The 20,091-nt window shown below is 37.1% G+C and overlaps 1 protein-coding gene across 14 annotated transcripts in view; it reads left to right on the forward strand.

Annotated features, from left to right (window-relative positions):
- PLCB4 (phospholipase C beta 4) overlaps nt 1-17,129 on the forward strand; it is a 399,190-nt gene extending 382,061 nt beyond the window's left edge. For 12 of the 14 annotated variants that reach the window (XM_073236931.1, XM_037017489.2, XM_037017483.2 and 9 more), the window contains 4 exons: nt 2,608-2,665; nt 3,089-3,175; nt 6,154-6,190; nt 8,290-9,791. In XM_073236931.1, coding sequence (XP_073093032.1) covers nt 2,608-2,665; nt 3,089-3,175; nt 6,154-6,190; nt 8,290-8,378 — 271 coding nt within the window. In that variant the 3' untranslated portion in view covers nt 8,379-9,791. Of the gene's footprint in view, nt 1-2,607; nt 2,666-3,088; nt 3,176-6,153; nt 6,191-8,289; nt 9,792-16,553 lie in introns of those variants that run through there. The other 2 variants (XM_073236932.1, XM_073236928.1) reach the window with 2 other exon arrangements.
- The last annotated feature ends 2,962 nt before the right edge of the window (nt 17,130-20,091 follow it).

Below are 20,091 nucleotides of genomic sequence, written 5' to 3' on the forward strand. Positions count from 1 at the left end.
AAGATATTGAAGAGATATCTGCACCTCTGTGTTCACTGCAGCAGTGTTCACAGTAGCCAAGACATGGAAACAACCTGTGTCCATCAACAGATGAATGAGTAAAGAAAGTCTTATTTTACACGTACACACACATACATCCAAAAGAAAGAAGTCCTGCCATCTGTAACAAAATGGATGAACCTTGAGGATATTCTGCTAAGTAAAATAAGTCAGATAAACACAAATACTGAATAATCTCACTTAGATGTGAAATATGAAAAAGCCAGACTCATAGAAACAGAGTAGAATGATGGTTGCCAGGAGTTAGAAAGTGGAAAGACAGGGAGATCTTGGTCAAAGGGTATAGTCTTCCACTTACAAATGACTAAGTTCATCCCAAATCAGCAGGATACACATTTTTCCCAAGTGTACATGGGATGTTTTCCAGAGTAGATCACATAATAGGCCATAAGAAACCTCAGTAAATTAAAAAAGGCTGAAATTTTACCACCCAGCTTCTCAGATCTCAAAGGTATGAAACTAGAAATAAATTATGCAAAGCAAACAAAAAAGCCCACAAACACATGGAGGATTAACAACATGCTCCTAAATAATTAATGGATCAATAACCAAATAAAATCAGAGATCAAGCAATATATGGAGACAAATGACAACAAAAACTCAACAGCCCAAAACCTGTGGGATACAGCGAAGGCTGTGCAAAGAGGGAAGAGGGAAGTATATTGCAATACAGGCTTACCTCAAGAAAGAAGAAAAATTCCAAATGAACAGTCTAAACTCACAATTAATGAAACTAGAAAAAGAAGAATAAATGAGGCCCAAAGTCAGTTCAAGGAGGGAATTAATAAAGATCAGAGCAGAAATAAATAAAATTGAGGAGAACAAAACAATAGAAAGAATCAATGAAACCGGGAGCTGGTTCTTTGAGAAAATAAGCAAAATAGATAAACCCCTAGCCAGACTTATGAAGAAAAAAAGGGAGTGTACACACATAAACAGAATCCAAAAGGAAAAGGGAAAAATCACAAAAGACACCACAGGTATACAAAGAATTATTGGAAAATACTATGAAAAATTATAAGCCAACAAATTGAACAACCTAGAGGAAATGGACAACTTTCTAGAAAAATACAAATAACTAAGTTCCAGAGATGTAATATTCGGCATGGTGACAACAGCTAACAGTACTGTATTATATACTTGAAAGTTGCTGGGAGAATAGATCTTAAATGTTTTCACCACCGGAAAAAAGGAAGCCAGCTAAAGTGATATTTAGAGTGAAAATTATAGCCTACATGCATATATTTTTAAAACAAGTGAAAACAAATGAGCTAAACACTCAAATAGAGAGGGTATAAAATTAGAAAAACAGAGTTAACCCAAAGACCTCAGATGAGAAGAAATAATAAATAAGCAATAAGTATCGAAATAGAAAAAAAATGAATAAGGAGTATCAGCAAAAACCAAAGCTTCTTATTTGAAAAATTAGTAAAACCAGTGACCTTCCAGCTAGATTGATCAAGAAGAAAAAGAGAAAGCAAAAAATTTGTAATATTAGGTGTAAAAAGGGGAAATAACTGCAGACATAATAAGTATTTTTGATAACCAAGTTGATTATAAACAATACTACCAATGAGTTTGGAAACTCAGATGAAATGGACAATTGCCTAGAAAAATATAAATATCCAAAACTGAGTGGAAAAGAACAAAACCAGAATAGACCTATAACTGTCATAGAAGTTCAGTCAGCTATAGGTCTGTTCAGTCAAGAAAAGTATTCCACCTCACCAGTAATCAGGGAATGCTAGTTAAAATGGGTGATGCAATTTCACAAGAACAACCAGTTGACAAAAAAGAAAATATCTGATAGTACCAAGAGTGGGCAAAGACGTGGAGAAAGGGTAACATCCAGACACTGGCTGGGAGTGCAAACTGAGGCAGGTGCTTTAGAGTAAAGAGGAAGTTGTCCATTTCCCTACCAACCTGCACGTCTAGGTATATGCCCTAGAGAAACCTTTGTTCACATGCACAAGAGGTTATGCCTAAAACTTCATTCATTTATTTAGTCAACAGATAGTGTGCCAAGAACCTCAGGGTGCCAGTTCATTGTAACACTATTGGGAAATAACCTACCTGTCTCTAATGGCAAACTGGAAATATTGTATATAGGCTATTCATAAATGGGAAAATTCTTCCAGCAGATGAAAATAATGGAATAGTTTGAGACATAACTATATCTCCACAACATAACGCTAAGGGATGAGCTATAGAAAGAAATCCAGAATATGTTACCACTTAGGTAAACTTGGAAAACACACAAAACAACATAGCAGGACTTTGATTATATCTGTACCACTGTTTCTTTTAAAAGTATGAAACAAACATGGCAAAACACTTGTATTGACTGATCTGAATGATGGGTACACAGAATTTTTAAATATTATCCTCTATACATTGTATGTCTCAAAAAATTCTGCAGTAAAAATTAGGGAAAAGAAATGGTAATCCCATCTGGATAATTAAATGGAATATAATTCTTTAATATTTAATATTATGCTAAATCCATTCAGTGTCACGCCAACTATTATTTGTACCTGTTACTTTTAGGCGAGTCAGAGAGTTAAACAGCAGCAACACGAAAAAGTTTCTGGAAGAAAGGAAGAGAGTAAGTATTTAATAATTTTCTTTGCACTTTTCCTTTAAAACAACTGTAAGCAATAACTCAGACTTCCAACTAATTTGCTTAATTTGATTTTCTGTGCATTAAACATTCTAGCTTCTCTGCTCCCTGAAAGCTAAAATAATCTCTCACTAGAATCTTTAAGCTAATAATGTGGCACCATTTTATATGGAAAAATGAAGCCAAGTTTTAACTGTGCATAAGTACTCTATTATTTTCTAAGATTTTTAGCAGGAAAGATCTTCCCAGTAATAATTATGGATTTAAACTCTCCCAGTTGTCAGACCATTTTTTGCTCATTTTTAAAGTATTATCTCTCTCACTTAAATTGTTAATTTACCAGTCATTCCTCATCCATAAGTTTTAAGATTAGAACCAAAGTTTATCAGAATTTTTTTTTTTTTGCAGCTTGCAATGAAACAGTCCAAAGAAATGGATCAGTTGAAAAAAGTCCAGCTTGAGCACCTAGAATTCCTAGAGAAACAGAACGAACAGGTACTTTACCTAAAAGGCATAAAGTCATAGGCAGCCAGCCAGCTTGGGAAGCAAATGTTGCAGCCTGCAGTCCCCCTTCTGCTAAAGCCAGTAGCCTAAGTAGTGGCATGGAAAGGCAGCTAGACAATTTTGGTGTCTATTACTGTATTTTCCCTGTCTCATCCAGAAAGAACAGAAAGTATTCTTTTTTGACATGACGGAGGAATGTGGCTGTGGGGAAAGAAGAGTTCAAAGTCATCATTAGAATAGATTGTGAGGATTCTCAAAATGATATCAAGAAGAGAGAACAGAGGTTCCAAATTATTTCTCCAATTTCGTTTGGAATTCTATAATTTGCGATCTAGAGGCAATTGATATTATGCTTAAAAGCAAAGGAGAGAGACCACCTATTTTCAATGCCAATCTAAAAATGAAGTTATAAAACCTTAGGGCTTCCAAGCAAGGAACTAAGGGCATGAATCACCACGCTTCTACAAACTATGTCCATGAGCGGATACACTACACTTGGTGCTTTTCCCCAGCAAGACAAAACACTAAATTAAGAAGTACCCACAAAGAGTTATCCAAATTCCAACTCTTCAGTTAGCTGTCAGGCATACACCAACAACAAGATAAAGGTGTGTTTATCTACAGCATATACAAGTGGGCTCCATCCCAAGTGGGCTACAGTCCACCAGCCATCCACAGTCTCATTTCAGTTTCCTAGAACCTATGTGGCAGAATGACCCCCAGTAACAGTTTAAATTTCACTTTGTCTCCGTTCAAATTTCACTCTGTAGGTGTAGCTGGTTTGGAAGTTATTATTTCTAGATAATTTATTTCCATCTGGAAAGTGTAAAGGGGTTTGGATGAAAAAATGTACTACATTGTTCCTTATTTCTTCCATCTATAAAGCAATCCAATTTAAGGGCTATTTTGTCAGAGTAAATAGCTCCCATTGATGAACACTTAAGTTGGAATTATGCTAAAATATACCTGTGAGAAAGGATAACAAACCATAAAATAATTTTTTTTTTTGGTGTTGCAATTGAGGAGCAAATCCAACTTCTGGGTTCAGATTCTTTACCTTTTTGGTGGAAAGAAATTTTATTCATCAACATACTTCTGAGTTACCCTTCACATTTCCTTTTCAGCTAAATGCTTCTATTCATGACAGTCCACAAATCCCCAAGGGGGACAATAAGTGTTTATTGTCCCATGGGTCTGATTCATTCAACCATCTCATAGATGCATCACATTCTTTTATCAGTTACCTAGCTTATGTTTTCACTCTTAAAGTTCTTCTCAACAAGTGTTCCCACAAAATAAAATGGGAATGAATAAACGTAAAGCCACCATCTCTAAAATGCTAGAATCCCATCAGGGCTAGAGGGGATAAGGATGCCTTAGAAGATGGCACAATGAAGGTAAGGCAGCACAGTTATGTTTCAGTTAACTAAATAAAGAAACTACTTAGAAATTATCATGTTGCTTAGCAACAAGTTTGACTAATGTAAATGTGCTAAAAATTACTCATCACTACATAGTGGTGTATATAGAGCTAAAGAATACAATTACCTAGTGTATTTAGTTTCAGAGCCAAAGTATATCATTAAAAAAATCACTTTGAGCTTCTATCCTAATATATGGAAAAACCACATGAGAATTGCATTGAAATATTGGATTAGTGATAACTATACTGGTTGAGTATATTGGGAAGATAGTGACTTTTTGTTCTAAAAATTCACATAATGTACTCAATATGTCAAAAGTAATTCCTACCACCCACAACTGATACTTAGGAAATCATAGAACATGAGACGGCTTGAATTTGATGAAGATTTAATGAGAGTCAATGAAAAGAAATTCAAGATATCATACTAATGGTTCCAGCAAATGTAGAATTTGGTCTTGAATTCTGTGTTAAGCTTTGCTTTACAAACATAGCTTGTTCAGTAAGAAAATCATTACCAGTTCCTTCTGGTATGTTTTTTGTTTTGCTTTATTTTTTGGAATTTAAAGGTCAGAGTGCTCTCAATTCACTTATTCTGTGTGTTACAACACTGTCAGAGGCTGATGGCAAATGATACAACAGTGGCCCCTTTTCTTCCCTCATAATAGACAAGACCTGGAACCAAGTGGGAGATCTCCTTTCATCACCAACTAAACATTTCATGGGTGGAAAACACTTTCCTGTCTCCCAGAGATCCCAAATTTTATAACCATCTCCCAAAGCCTTATTAAATCCCAAGACAATGTTCTGTTTCTCAAAGATAAATTAATTTTAACATTTGCTCATCATAACCCCCTCTGAGGTTTCTTACTACTTTCCTGTGACCCTACCCATATACGTTCTCCCAGTACCTCCAGAACAAAGCATGAAGTGGATCTACTCAATTAGCTAGACCAGCATGGAAGGTACTGGCAGAAACAACTCACATTTTAATATATTTTGGTCATGGTTCTGGATCCTAACCTCATGTGTCCGTTTTAAGCTGCCGAATGGCCTTAGCTACTTGGTCAGCCGGGTATTCATTTAAAACTCCAGAGGCTGAGGGTTTGTTTCCTACTAAGTTTTCCTGTCGACTCCCCGAGCCACTCAGTAGCTCATCTGTGTTGCATTTACCATTTCAAACATTAACAGCTCCATGACTGTCACCTCACAAGTTTTAAAAATTGATTTTTGTCATCAATCCTATCATTTAATAAAGAGGGGTGAGGCGTCTCTCACGGGAGGGTTCTCCACTCACAGCCACGGGAGAGAGTCGCCGTGTGGGCTGATAGGCATCGGTTGTTTGTTTTGTTGGGTTTTTTTTTTTCCTGTTGAGATCAGCTCGGGGGGGAGCGTCACTGATGGGTGTATACATGTTTTATCCTTAGCTCTTTGCTTTTCCGTACATGGTTTTGCATTCATTTCTCAAATTCACTTCAGTATTCATTTATTTTCTTTGTTTTGTATGTATGACTCAATTTTGACATTACTATTTTTGTACAAACAGCTTTTGAAATCCTGCCATGCAGTGTCCCAAACACAAGGTAGGACCGAAACGCTGATAAGCAAGACATTGCTTTCCTTCTTGCCTATGTCAGTCTTCTTGGGGCGTCCGTTTATGGGTCACATCTGGTCACAGAGAATCAGTATCTCAAGGGTTTGGATTTGAAAGCTTGATTACTTCATGCTTGGATTTCTGATGTAATATTCAAACCAAAATGCCCAAATTCTTTAGAGAATTATTTCTGATGAAAGTTTAGCAGCATTTCCGATGGAGAAGCTCAAGTCATGGTAAGCAAGTCAGACCCAGGCATCAAGAACAGTGATATATGGTTATCATTTGGACTGACCACAGCCATGACTGGGTCACAGGGTGAAATCCTTCACAAACAACATGACTGCAATTAATTTTTAAAGCAACCCACTGAAAGTTCTGCAATGTGTTTTAATGACAGAGAGGTACGGTCTGCGCACACAAACATTATACAATGTCATTACCCAATGACTCTTGTCGTGCTTTCTGCTAGATCTGGTCTGCAAGGACCCTGATCACCCCTTATAAGTAAGGTGGCCATATGATATATTGTCTGAACTGAGACAGTTTTGAGAGTGAATGAGGTGCTGTTCATAATAACCAGGACTACAGACATAAACTGGAGTGGTCCCTGGCAAATGGGAATGAGTAGTCACCTGCTCCTATGAGAACCTAGCTCTGGAAATAGTCTTTTAATGTATTGTCTTTAAATGCTAAAGGGGGAGAATCATAGGGAATCCTTTATTACCATTTACTGAACATAGGAGTATTTTATTTCCAGTGCTGATAATGTTTCACTGTCATCACTTATTAATACTGTTTGTGTCATGGTTTCATGTTTGTACATTTTCCTCCATTTCTTCATTTCTCTATTAGAGTATTACTATACTTCAAGCATAAAAAATATGTGGATAGAGGGAACCATCCATCCCATATCTAAGCAGAAAGATATCATTCTTAGGTGTTATTATATCCATCCTCATCAAAATTAGATTTAAAGCTACAATATAAAAACAAGAAGAAGAAAATCACAGTATAGTCCGTGGGTGAAACTAATTTTGTTATAGGACTTCATTTGCAACATTTAGATGCTCACAGTATGATCTACAGAGTTAACCAAACCCTCCCACTGATCTTCCATTTAGCTGGAATACCTAAGCAGACATGTAACATCAGGGCACTTCAAAGTCCTCTTCTGTCATGTTTCTACTCTTAAATGCCATTTCAAAGAGGTGTGTCACTTAAAGATGAAAGGGATGCCTTCCTGTTCCTTTGGAAGTTACATGCATTGGGCTGGGAATAAGCATCCAGGAATGATTTGGAAAAGTAAATGTTCAAAAGAACCAATTGATTTTCCATATGTTGCCAAGCAGTTATTTTTCACCAGCATCTATCCTCCATCTGAATCTTTTCCACCTCCCAAACTAGCTGATTGTCTTAGTGACAATCTTAACTCTTGAGAATGAATTCACCATGGCCTACTTCCTGGATTAGCTCCTAAAAAATGAATTACCTCAGAAAAATAAGGGCCCTATGAATAGTTTTTGGACAGTAGGATTCTACCCTACATATCCCTGTAATGTTCCACTTGTGGATACTTCAGCCAAACCAATGTGATTTCTCCCACCTAAATGTCTCCATAAGTTAGATTCTTAAGGAATTCTTAGGAATTAAATTTCACACTATTTGGGGAGTCAATTGTGCATAAGCAACACTTACTCTAAAAGTGATCAAGTTATCTACAGACAGTCAAGGCATGTGTCAATCTGTAGAAACTAAATCAAACAGTTTGACATGACATAATCTAAGAGTGACTGTCTTTGTCTTTTCAAATAGTTTTCCTGGCACTATGTAGATCAGTCCTTCTCAAACTTCAGTATGCAGGAAAATTTCCTGGGAATCTTGTTAAAATGCAGATTTGATTCAGTAGGTCTGGGGTAGAGTCCAAGATTCTGCATTTCTCAAAGCACCAGGTAATGCTAATGCTGCTAGTCCATGGACCACTTTGAGAAGCAAAGATATCAGATTTATGGGAGAAGAGAAGCCAGGGTTGCTATGTGCCTTCAGGAGAGGATTCCAACATGTAAGGCCATGTTTCCGATATTGCAGGCGAAGGAGATGCAACAGATGGTGAAATTGGAAGCCGAGATGGACCGCAGGCCAGCAACAGTAGTGTGAAACTCCAAAATGCAAATTGAAGCAGCAAAACTGCACAGCATCAAAAGATCACTTCCAAACTTCTCGACACAAATCCCATGCAAGAAAGCCGTTGTCTTTTGTGTTTCCTTTATGTATAGACGTTACCTGAAACCACAGAGACTTACATACTTCTACTTAACATTTTGACATTGAATTTCCCTGGCCAACCAAAAGTAGCTACAAGTCCATAAAAATTGCTATTCCAGTAAGGCAGAGTTTAACCATTGATATTACAACTTAAACATGTTTGCTACAAAATACCATCACAAGTCAGTGAGCTTGGTGTTAACAACTCTGCTTTGTGGTGCATTAGGACATGTTTGAGCTGCAGTAAAAAATAGTGCATTAGCAATTTAATAGCGAGTGCATGCACTAGAAAAAATAAAAAACTCTGTCTACAAACTCATCAGCAGAAGTGGTGATCTGCTAGACAAACAATTTTGCAGAACTTTTTTTTTTTATATCTAAGTTACCTCATCAGTAAGTGCCATGTCTCTACCATGCCATAAGAAGCCAATTTCCTGTAAAAGTTGTGGAAAATATTAGAACAGAAAAACACATCAGTGCTCAAAGAAGAACTCTGTTAGGCACATTGAAGAAAGTTTACAGCTGATATTGCATTGTGGAAATTGCTTCTGCTTGACTCCAGACACTACAATACATTATTACACCATAAAGATTGTGAAGTGGTTATTGGCAAGTGTTTGTAAATGTGACCATGTATAAAGTATTTATACTCCTAATTCGCACTGCTATGGAGCAAGATCATCTATTGCCACACGACAAGATTAGTAACAGGAATACTAGGAGTATGTTTGCATGATTCACAAGCACCAATTAAGATGAATCCATACAGACACAGTTAACCTAATGCCAAATAAATACTGGTTAAATAAGTGTATGGCACAGAATATAATTTGACTATCGAGACTTTTAGCATACTGAGAAAGTCTCATATATATATGTGTATATGACTGATGTGGGCATTCTTGATACTTCAAGTTCTAGTTTCAAAAAAATACATAACTAATTTAATTTTACACAAAAATATTTATGCAGATTTTCAGAATTTCATATCAGGAAATAACCTTTTTATGTCTGTTAAATATCAAAACAATTTGCTGCAGTGTTACTCTGCATGGTCTTGAAGCCTGCTGTAGTGTTGAAGACAGTGCATGAAAAGGTACTGCATTGGGAACTGGACCACACTGTCGAAACTGAGAGGGGCGCATGGAAACTTGGTAGTCTAGAACCAGTCAGATTACTGATTTTAGGACACAAAATACCAACCGAATTGTTGTATATGCTTGTACAAATGGATTCTGTGTGTTCCTCTGAACAAAGCAGAGAAAACTATTACCGTCAATATTGAAATTAAACTTCCAACTTCTCTAATAAAAAACTAAAACACATTTAACACCGGTCAGAGTATTTGTTCCCAAGGATACTTTCCAGGAAAGCTTTTGCCTTTTTTAGATAAATGATCACTTCATTATTTTTCAAGGGGGCTTATGGATATCCTGACACAGTTCCCTCCCTGCCCCTCTGCCCAAATGATACAATACAGGCTGATGCTGGTTGGTCTCAAATGTACTGGACTTGTTTTTCTTTTTCTCATATTTATCACTTGAACTGTCTACGTGAAATGTTTCTGGTTCTCTTTTTGCTTATCTGTCTAAGACTGGGGTTAGACCACATATCTTTTAGCACTAACACCTGCTGAAAAGTTATGGCTATTAAAATAGCACCATATGTGGGTGGCAAGTTTTCAAAGATTCCAAATGGCTCCTCATTAAATTGAATGGCTTCTTCCAAGAGCTCAGCGTTCTGTAGCCCCTCACTGAATCCTTCTCTTGTCTCCTCTTTTCTCTGCTTCTGACAGGTACTCCAAGTTTTCCCTTTTTTCTGATCTCTGGCTTTTTATCCCCCTACCACCATAAATATTTCTATTCTCCAGCTTTGTATCCAGAGCCTTTCTGTTTTCCTTAATCCAGATTATTTTCAATATTTGAAAATAGAATAATTCTACTCTAGTAGGATTAAATTGTACACAGAGCTCAAAGATACAACAAAAAGATGTTTTGTTTCCATTTATAAACTTGTATTACACTCAAATCCTGCATTTTCACTTATTCTGAAGGAAAAAAAAAATCTTGCCAATTAAAATATCCAAGTCTCTTTCAGTTTAAAAAACACTTTATTTCAGAGAGATAGTCAGTTACTTCAAAGTCATAGCATGTTAGAGTACCATCCCCATTCAGGTCTCCCTGCTTTTCCCAGATGGCATGTGTGTGTAAGGCAAAGCAATGTGTCCTTCTGGTGATGGGAGGAGTCTGGCAAGGAGTTGCATGGTCTTACGGCCCTGTTCTGCTACCCTACCAAGTGGGCCTTCCCTTCCCAGAGCCTCAAGGCCTCTGCTTAGCCAAGAGTTCACCATAGACTTTTATTTCAGCATTCCCCTGCAATATGCAGGAACTTCTGGATCTTGGTGGACTGTGTGGGAACCAGAAGTGCTAACTTACGTCCATCCATTTAAATATGTCCTGTCAGCCACTGGTGCCATATTGTTCCAATATCATGAGGTTTCTCCAGGAAGCTTGGAATTTCCTAGAGTTATTCTAGAGAAGCAAGAAACAAGCCTCCTTTATCCTTGGCCCCAAGCTTATCTGGGTTTCTACTACAACTTGCTTTTTCTACTCCTATCACCTTTTGTTCCAATCTGTGAGTCAGGGAACTTGAATCTCAGCTCTTACCCTTTTCTCTCTTAACAGCCCAGAAAGGATTTTGAATTGTCCAATAGTGACTGCAATACCTATATAGACTGTATTCCTTCTTCATTAACCAGATTGTTCTTTCCCTTTTACTATGACTCACAATTCAGTGATTGTAAGACACATCTCAATTTCAGAGATGTTAAAATGTGAAAAATAGATGCATCTTGGAATCCATGAAATACACAGTATTGCAAAAATGTTGTACATGCTACTTAAACCCCGAGCCTTAAGGGGGACAAGTTTTAGGGTACAAGAGAAACAGTATATCAGAAAACCTAAACCAAGAGATACTTCTGCAGTTGGGTTTGTAACCTAGCATGAGCTTCCTGGGAAGCAATTCAAAAAGAGAAAGAAACTTTCAACATCTATTAAGAGAATCTTCTCTACATGTATTTTCCTTTAGCTGTTTTCTTCAATCACAGGCCTTCCTTCAGTTTCTATTTCTTTTCATATAATTCTCAAATCCATAACTTTAGATTTGGCCTTTTTTCTCCTAAGCACTGTTTTTTCCCCTCCGATTTTCACAGTTTGAACAAATGGACCACATGCCTATTGTATGTAATTAATCAAACATGAAGCCCCTTCCTCCATTTGTCCCCACTATTTATTTTAACAATTCATAATGGCTGCTAAAGCTTGCAGCCATCTTGTTGTGTTCCCACATCCATCTGTTGATAAGATCTTTGAATTCTACCCTAATTGCCCTGGAAGCTGCCCTCTCTTCCCTTATCAACACTCAGAACTGGTAGTAACTTCCTATTGAATTTTTTTGCCCTTCAGATCCCTCCACACGTAGATTATTAATCTCCCCAAATGACAGCTCTGATCATATTACCATTCTGCTGAATGGGATTACCATAAGTGCTGAATTCCTATCCACGAACTAAACATTAATTTTGGAATTACTGAGGTCAACATTTGGTTTCTGGCCCCAACCTGCCTATTCACCTAGCCAATCTGAAATTATCACTGTTCTCTGTTCACACACCCAGAGCACACATCTTTCTTAGCCACATCACATAATGATGTTCTATCAACCCTTAAAAAGCAACCTCCAAAAATGCCACCTCCAGATCCTCCCTTGTCCCCCAAGCAAGAACTAACCTGCCCTTCTGCACTTACCCACTTACACTTTTTTTTTTGAGAGGGCATCTGTCATATTTATTGATCAAATGGTTGTTAACAACAATAAAATTCTGTATAGGGGACTCAATGCTCAATGCACAATCATTAATCCACCCCAAGCCTAATTCTCATCAGTCTACAATTTTCTGAAGCATAACGAACAAGTTCTTACATGGTGAACAAATTATTACATACTGAATAAGTTCTTACATGGTGAACAACAGTACAAGGGCAGTCATCACAGAAACTTTCAGTTTTGATCACGCATTATGAACTATAGACATTCAGGTCAAATATGAATATTTGTTTGATTTTTATACTTGATTTATATGTGAATCCCACATTTCTCCCTTATTATTATTATTATTTTTAATAATGTGCTGAAGTGGTAGGTAGATGCAAGATAAAGGTAGAAAACATAGTTTAGTGCTGTAAGAGGGCAAATGTAGATGATCAGGTGTGTGCCTGTGGGCTAAGTGTTAATCCAAGCTAGACAAGGGCAATAAAACATCCACGGATGCAGAAGATTTCTCTCAAAACGGGGGGGGGGGTGCGCGGGGTGAGGTTCTAAGCCTCACCTCTGTTGATCCCCAATTTCTCACCTGATGGCCCCCCTGCAACTGTGCCTGTCTTAGGTTGTTCCTCCCTTGAGGAATCTTACCCATCTCTGGCTAACCAGTCATCTTCCGGGGCCATACAAGGAAATGTAAAGTTGGTAAGTGAGAGAGAAGCAATATTGTTTGAGAAGGTTAGCTTTTTACTTCTTTGCAGATTTATGCCCTGTGGCTTCTATGCCCAGCATTTGTCTTGAGGTATCTTTACCACTTGGAAGAATTATGATACTTGGTAAATTCGATATGAGGCACGAATTATATTTAAGGGTTGTGATTAGGAAGGAAGAAGAAAAGCTATAGAAGTAGCAGATGAAAGAAAACATGGGAAGATTGATTATTTCTTTGACATATCTTCTTGTAGAGTAACTTAAGCATGTATAGGTTTTAAACTACTAATTAAATTGTGCACACACATTAACATAATATTAATACAGTTACATAACCAAAGCAGACCTATAATTACCAGCCATCTCCAGTGAAACCAAGAAAACCTGTTAGGCATCCTAGGTATTTGTGAGAATTTATCTATGATATGATGGACATTGTCCAACTGAACTTGAACAGTCTGAGAGAGATCAGACAAGTTAAAACAACCCATTCCTGGGAACTGTTCACATCCCATATGTTCTTTTAACAGTAGATAGTCTGTAGTTGTAAGATTTTGGAGTGCTACAACTTGCACTTCTCCTAATTCTTGGTTGAGTTCCGACAGTACAGATCCAGTCAAATTTGTTGTTTTGCTGTATGCACAGGCCAGCTTACATATCTCCTTCTTCATTCCCATGGCAAGTCCAGGAACCGGTGGGATGCATGCAGCTACAACTGTAGCAGCGCCTGGATCTTTGTTGAGGCTTTTTGATTATCATCTTCTGGTATGAGTCTTCCAGAGAGTTCTGATGTTGGAAGTTCTTCTTCATATCGTATCTTAGTTCATTTTCTGGGTAGCCCAATTAGGCTTTGATTTTCTTTATAAACACAAACAGATCCTTTGCCCACACTTTGATATGACCTTTATACCATTGTGTAGAACTCATTGGAGGTCACCACACAGGAACTGCTTTTTTTTTTTTTTGTTATCATTGATCTACACTTACATGAAGAATATTATGTTTACTGGGCTCTCCCCTATACCCACTTACACTTTAAAAGCTGTTTATGCATATTTTTCCATAAACTGATTTCTCTTCAGCTTTGTTCATTCACTTTTCCAAGAACAGGTAGTCAGTAACTATCAAGTGACTATTGTTTTCTGAATGAAGAATTTGTAACTGTGGCCTCCTGGTAGGCAATAGCTTCGAAAATCTGCAAGAAGGGCTAAAATTTCTTGTGATTTATCTTCTCAATCCAAGGAAAATAATTTTCCTCCATTATTATTGTTAGCATCCTTTCAAAACAATACAATTATCACGGTGGCCAACAAACACTTGACAGTGCAAACCCATCAATGTGTGGTTGTAGAGAGTGAAGCAGAATCTTACAGTTGGCCCTTGAGCAACATGGGCTTTAGGGCCATGGACCCCCATGCAGTCGAAAATCCCCATTAATTTTGACTCCCCAAATACTTTATTAATACTGTTGACCAATGACATAAACATTGATTAACATGTATTTTATATATATTTATTATATATTGTCTTCTCAAAGTAAGCTAGAGAAAAGAAAATTTTTTTTCAAATTGTTGCAGATATCCAACATCTTTTCCAATGTATTTATTGAAAAATTTCATGTATAAGTGGACTGGGCAGTTCAAACCCATGTTCAAGGATCCACTGTGTTTCAGTGTCAGGTTCTCTCAGGGATGCCTCCTTCCAAACCCTTTGCTTTTTCATCAGCCCATGTGTAAATCTAACAGAAGAACACACTTTCACAACTTTTCCTTGATGCTTGGCATTTAACAGAATCCCAAACACAAACTTTAATAATGGAATCTTTAATGTCATCATAAATCCTGGGTAGTGCCACTGGGATGAATGTTTATGAGCCATCGCCTTTAATAATACTTCATGAGAAGTGTTCTGCTCCATAGGTTAGAGATGAAAAAATATTAGAGAAGGGAAGGGAGATGGTTAAAATAGCAGCATCATTGCTTTCATGTTAAAATAAAAACAGGTGGCTGTGCTTACCTCAGTAAATGATACAATGCCTCATCCTTTCTTCTTCTCAGTAACTATCTTGGAAATTTGGAGTAAGGGACAGTTCTTAAGCTTCTTTATCTTGGAAATTTTTGAGACCCCTTAAAGTCTCCATCTAGAAAAAATTTGGAAAACTTTCCAAAGGAGGCCAATTTAATATTGTGTACCGCTTCACTCACACTGTGATCCAGCAGCTTTAGCTATTTTTGTATGAAAAACAAAACGGGGGGGGAGAAAAGAATTCGACCCTCAGTTGTTCTGAAACTTTGATATCACCTAACTTAAATGAAGAAATGTTACACTGACCCATCAAAATTATTGTTTACCCCTTTCAAGTAATGTATATATTCAGTTTTCTCAAAGTTCTCACACAGTTTTTTACACTTTATCATTTGCTTCTCCTTAGAAAAAGCTTGGTATTTGTACATGGATGTGTTGTTCACAATGCAGCATATGCAACTCTACAAGCTGTAACACTATTATTATGAATTTACCTACAAGCACTGAGTACCACACAAATGGTTATATTGGACACATCTTCAGCATTGAGCTAACTTTATGCGTTGACCAAATATTCTCTGGTTCTCAGAGTATGCACTAAGGACTGCTTTGTGGACCAGTGTGTCCCCCAAGAGCCTTTCAGAGGGTCTATGAGGTCCTCTTGTCTCAAGTCCATCTCTGTGGGAAACCATACTTCCTTCTCTTACTTCTGTGAAAATTACATATCACAACAGACTGAATGAAAAAAAAAAAAGATACAAGAATTCAGATGACTTCCATGAAACCAGACATTAATGGCATTTGAAACACAGTAAAACAATGCCACACATCTCACCAATTTTTTAGAAAACAGTTATTTTTAATAAAAATATTCTGCTTTAATACATTAGTTATATGTTAACTTGATGGGTATATCATTGTTATTGAATTAATAAATATTTTGAGTTTTCTGTTTCAATTCCTAACATCGTAATATTGACAGATATAATTAATGTAAGCAAAGACTCTTTGAGTTTCCTAAAAACATAAGAGTGTAAAAGGGTCCTGAGACCAAAGGTCTGAGAACCCCTAGTCCATAACTTGAGATGAGTGGTGCTTCCATGGGTGTTTGCATAGGTAGACATTGATCCAGGCTGTATGCCTAAGATTTGTGGACTTTGTTGCATGTATTTCTTTTGATTAAAACCATGTTTTCTAAACATGTATAGGACAATAGATATGTGTTTGTGGTATAAAGCAAATTCAGAAAAGATTAAAATACCACTTCCTATGCAAAAACACATATATTCAGAAGGTCAAAGGCATTATGCCAAAATAACAGCTTGCCACCTCTGAAGCTTGTTGCTGAGTTTGAATCAGCTAACAGGCATCATTACCTAGAAAAGTTTTGAGTATAAAATTTAATCAGCAGGCTCTTCTCTGTGGAGAGGCTCCTCCACACCTCTCATAGAAAGAACAGGAGAGCCTGTATTGAGTGAGGCAAGCAGAGGGTTTTATGCAGAATATATTCTCTCATTCCTCCCTTCCAGCTGTTTCCACACCACCTCTCCAAGTGACCAATGGAAAATGATTTGAGCAAATACAAGAGTCATTAAGAGAGAGTCTGACAAGGGATAGGAAGTGACAAAACCAGGGAAAAGAGTGAAGAGATCTACTTAGAAGAGAGGCAACTGTCAGACTGAAAAGAAAATGGAAGGTAAATAAATTGGATATAATAGTCACAAGGGGTTTTTCAGTAAAGGAATAGTATAAAGCAAAGTGGAAAGGTGTAAAATTGCAATCAGCTAAGGCAGACATGGTACTTGTAGAAATCAGTGTGGCAAAGAATAGTCTGATGTGGGATCTGTTAGGGTGTAAATCCTTACTCCAGGGTTACCAGCTGTGAACTTCGGGCATGCTACTCGACCTGAGGATTTATTGAGATTTTGAATTCAATGACCATATAGTTCTGGGCATAACCTAAGTATTTAATGAACAGTATTTTAAAAATCACTCATGGCAGTGTTTATTACTTTTTGACTGAAAATTGCACTTCACAATAATACATAATATATAAAACCCCCTTTAGGAATGTTTAAATCCTACCACTTCATTATATTGCATGCGCATGAAGATTTTTTTTAAATGTATTAGGTCACTATATTATTAATGATTGATTAACAAAGTTCATTTCAATAAGATGTTTAATAATATTGATTGGATATCTTCAGAGGGGTGAATTGTACCTTTTTTTCAATATAGAAAACTTTAAAAGAAGATATTTTATTTATTCATTTATCAGTTGATGGACATTTGACTTGTTTCCAGTTTGGGGCTATTATGAATGATGCTACTGTGAACATTCACATACACTCTTTGTGTGGACATATATTTTCATTCCTCTTGGGTACATATGTGGGGGTGAGATTAGGGGGTCATATGGTAACTCTGTGTTTTGACTGTTGAAGAACTGTCAGACTGCTTCCCAAAGTAGCTTCCTCATTTTACATTCCAACCAGCAATGTGTGAGCATTCTGATAGCTCCACATCTTTGCCAACACTGGTTATTGTCTGTCTTTTTGAACATAGCCTTCCTAGTATATGTGTGGTGGTATCTCATTGTGGTTTTGATTTGCATTTCTCTGATGATCAATATTAAGCATCTTTTTGTATGCTTATTGATCATTTGTATACCTTTTATGAAGAATCATCTATTCAGAGCCTTTGCTCAATTTAAAATTGGGTTATTTATCTTTTAATTATTGAATTACAGGAATTCTTCATACATTTTAAATACTCTCCCTTATCAGATACATGATTTGCAAAAAACTTTCTCCTTCTGTAAGTTGACTTTTCACTTTCTTGATGATGTGCTTTGAAGCATAAAAGTTTTTAATTTTGATAGAGTTCAATTTATATTTGTTTCTTTTGTTATGTGTGCTTTTGGTGTCCTATTTACAAACTATTGTTTAATCCAAGGTCACTAAGATTTATGCTTGCTTTCATCTAAGAGTTTATAGTATTAGCTCTTACATTTAGACTCTTCATCGCTTTTGAATTCATTTTTGCATATGATATGAGATAAGGACCTAACTCCATTCTTTTGTATAGAGGTATCTAGTTGTCTCAGCACCTTTTGTTGAAAAGACTATTCTTTTAAAACTCCCATTGTGCCCAGTGACATAGCTCAAGATACAGATGACCTGCACCTAGCCAACTGGTCACTTCTACCTGCTCATCTGAAGCTCCTGGGAGGGTTTGATACAATCAATTATTACCTCATTCTTGAAAAACTCCTTTCTTTGTCTTTATGACTTCACACTATATAAAGGCATGAACTTCCCATGCTCTAGTCCCATCTCCTCCAAGGAAACTCCTTCCTTCTCTTCTTCCTTCCATGCAGAGAAGACAGACCTCAGGAATCTTCCATCCATGAAGCTCCCATCCTACCACACACCCCCTTATTCTGCCCTTCTCAGAGTGGGATACAGAACTTATGATGTAGATGTCAGTTAGACCATCTTTTGCCTTTTACTTGGAGATGTTTTACGCTCATCACCCCATTTAGGCAGTAAGTTCACGCTGTGTTAGTCTTCTGTTGCTGTGTAACAAATTACCACAAACGTGTTGCAAACCCATCCAGGCAGAGTGGCTGGATTCTCTGCTCAGGGTCTCACCTGGCTAAAATCAAGTCTCAACTGGACTGCATTCTCCTAAGAGGCTCAGGACTCTATTCCAAGTTCAAGTGGTTGTTTGCAGAATTCAGCTCCTTGTAGTTGTAGCACTGGGATCTCCATTTCCTTACTGACTGTTCTTAGATCCTAGAAGCTGCCTATAGTTCCTTGGCATGTGGCCCAATCTATAGGCCCTCATTACAGCATGGCAGATTACCTTTCCAAGGTCAGTAGCAGAATCTTTCTGTTGTATTCCTCTTCCTTCAGGAAGGGCCCAGTCCCTTTTAGGGGTTCACTCAATTAGGTCAGGCCCACCCAGGATGATTTCCATTTTGAATAAGTCAAAGTCAAAAGGGTTGATACCTTAATAATATCTGCAAAATTCTTTCAACTTTATATGCAATATAACCTAATCAAGAAAGTGAACTTCATTATACTGAGTCCTTCCCGCACACAGATGAAGGGTTTATCTAGGATACATACACAAGAGGACAGGAATATTTGTAGCCACCTTGGATTCCATATACACATATACCCGCCTAGCACAGACCCCACATGTTAAAGTTAAATTTTACATGTGTGTAGCTTTAACAATCTCTCTCATTCAATCCCTATGTTACAGGCAGGTCAAGAACATTATCACCATTGGACAGATGGAGAAATTGTTGGAACCAAGGCCACAAAGCCTTACAGTGGGAGACTGAAGAATAAAACCCATTTATTCTCCAGTCTCCAAGTTTCTCTTCTTTACAGAACCACCGCCATAGGACAGAGATCATCATATGTTATACTTAAAAACCATGATCACGATACCACCTCACATTTTACAATTACAATTAACAAACCATTGCCACAAACACGAGGTCATGTAATTGTCGTGGCAATCTTCTAGGGTGGGTTTAATTACTTCTTCTTCGAATAAGGAAATGATTGTGTGAGTCCCACAGCAGAGGAGATAGCCCAATGAAGAACAAATCATAAGCTCCCTGTTTTGCTGCTATTATAAATTATGTATACCATCACTCAGAGTGCTATGGGGAAAAGCAAAGGGATATTATCAGTGCCCTAGAAGGATTTATTTGTTGATGATACATCAGAACTTGATAAATCCAGCAGTCCTAACATTAATGAGATTTGATTTAAATAATACCAATCAAAAACTGAGTTCAGTAGCCTGATAAAATCTAAACAGAATTTTACATTTGAAAAGTCTAGCCTCCAGGCCAGCAAATTATGCCCCACTGGCCAAATCTAGTCTGCTACCTGTTTTTGTATGGCTCATGAGCTAAGAATAGTTTTTACATTTCTAAAGGATTAGATGATTGTTTGACTTATAAAAATTACATAAAATTCAAATTTCAGTGTCCATAACGTTGTATTGGAACAGCCACATTTATCCATTTATGTATGACCT

Source organism: Manis javanica, chromosome 5, assembly GCF_040802235.1.
Source record: "Manis javanica isolate MJ-LG chromosome 5, MJ_LKY, whole genome shotgun sequence".
Lineage (NCBI taxonomy): Eukaryota > Metazoa > Chordata > Mammalia > Pholidota > Manidae > Manis > Manis javanica.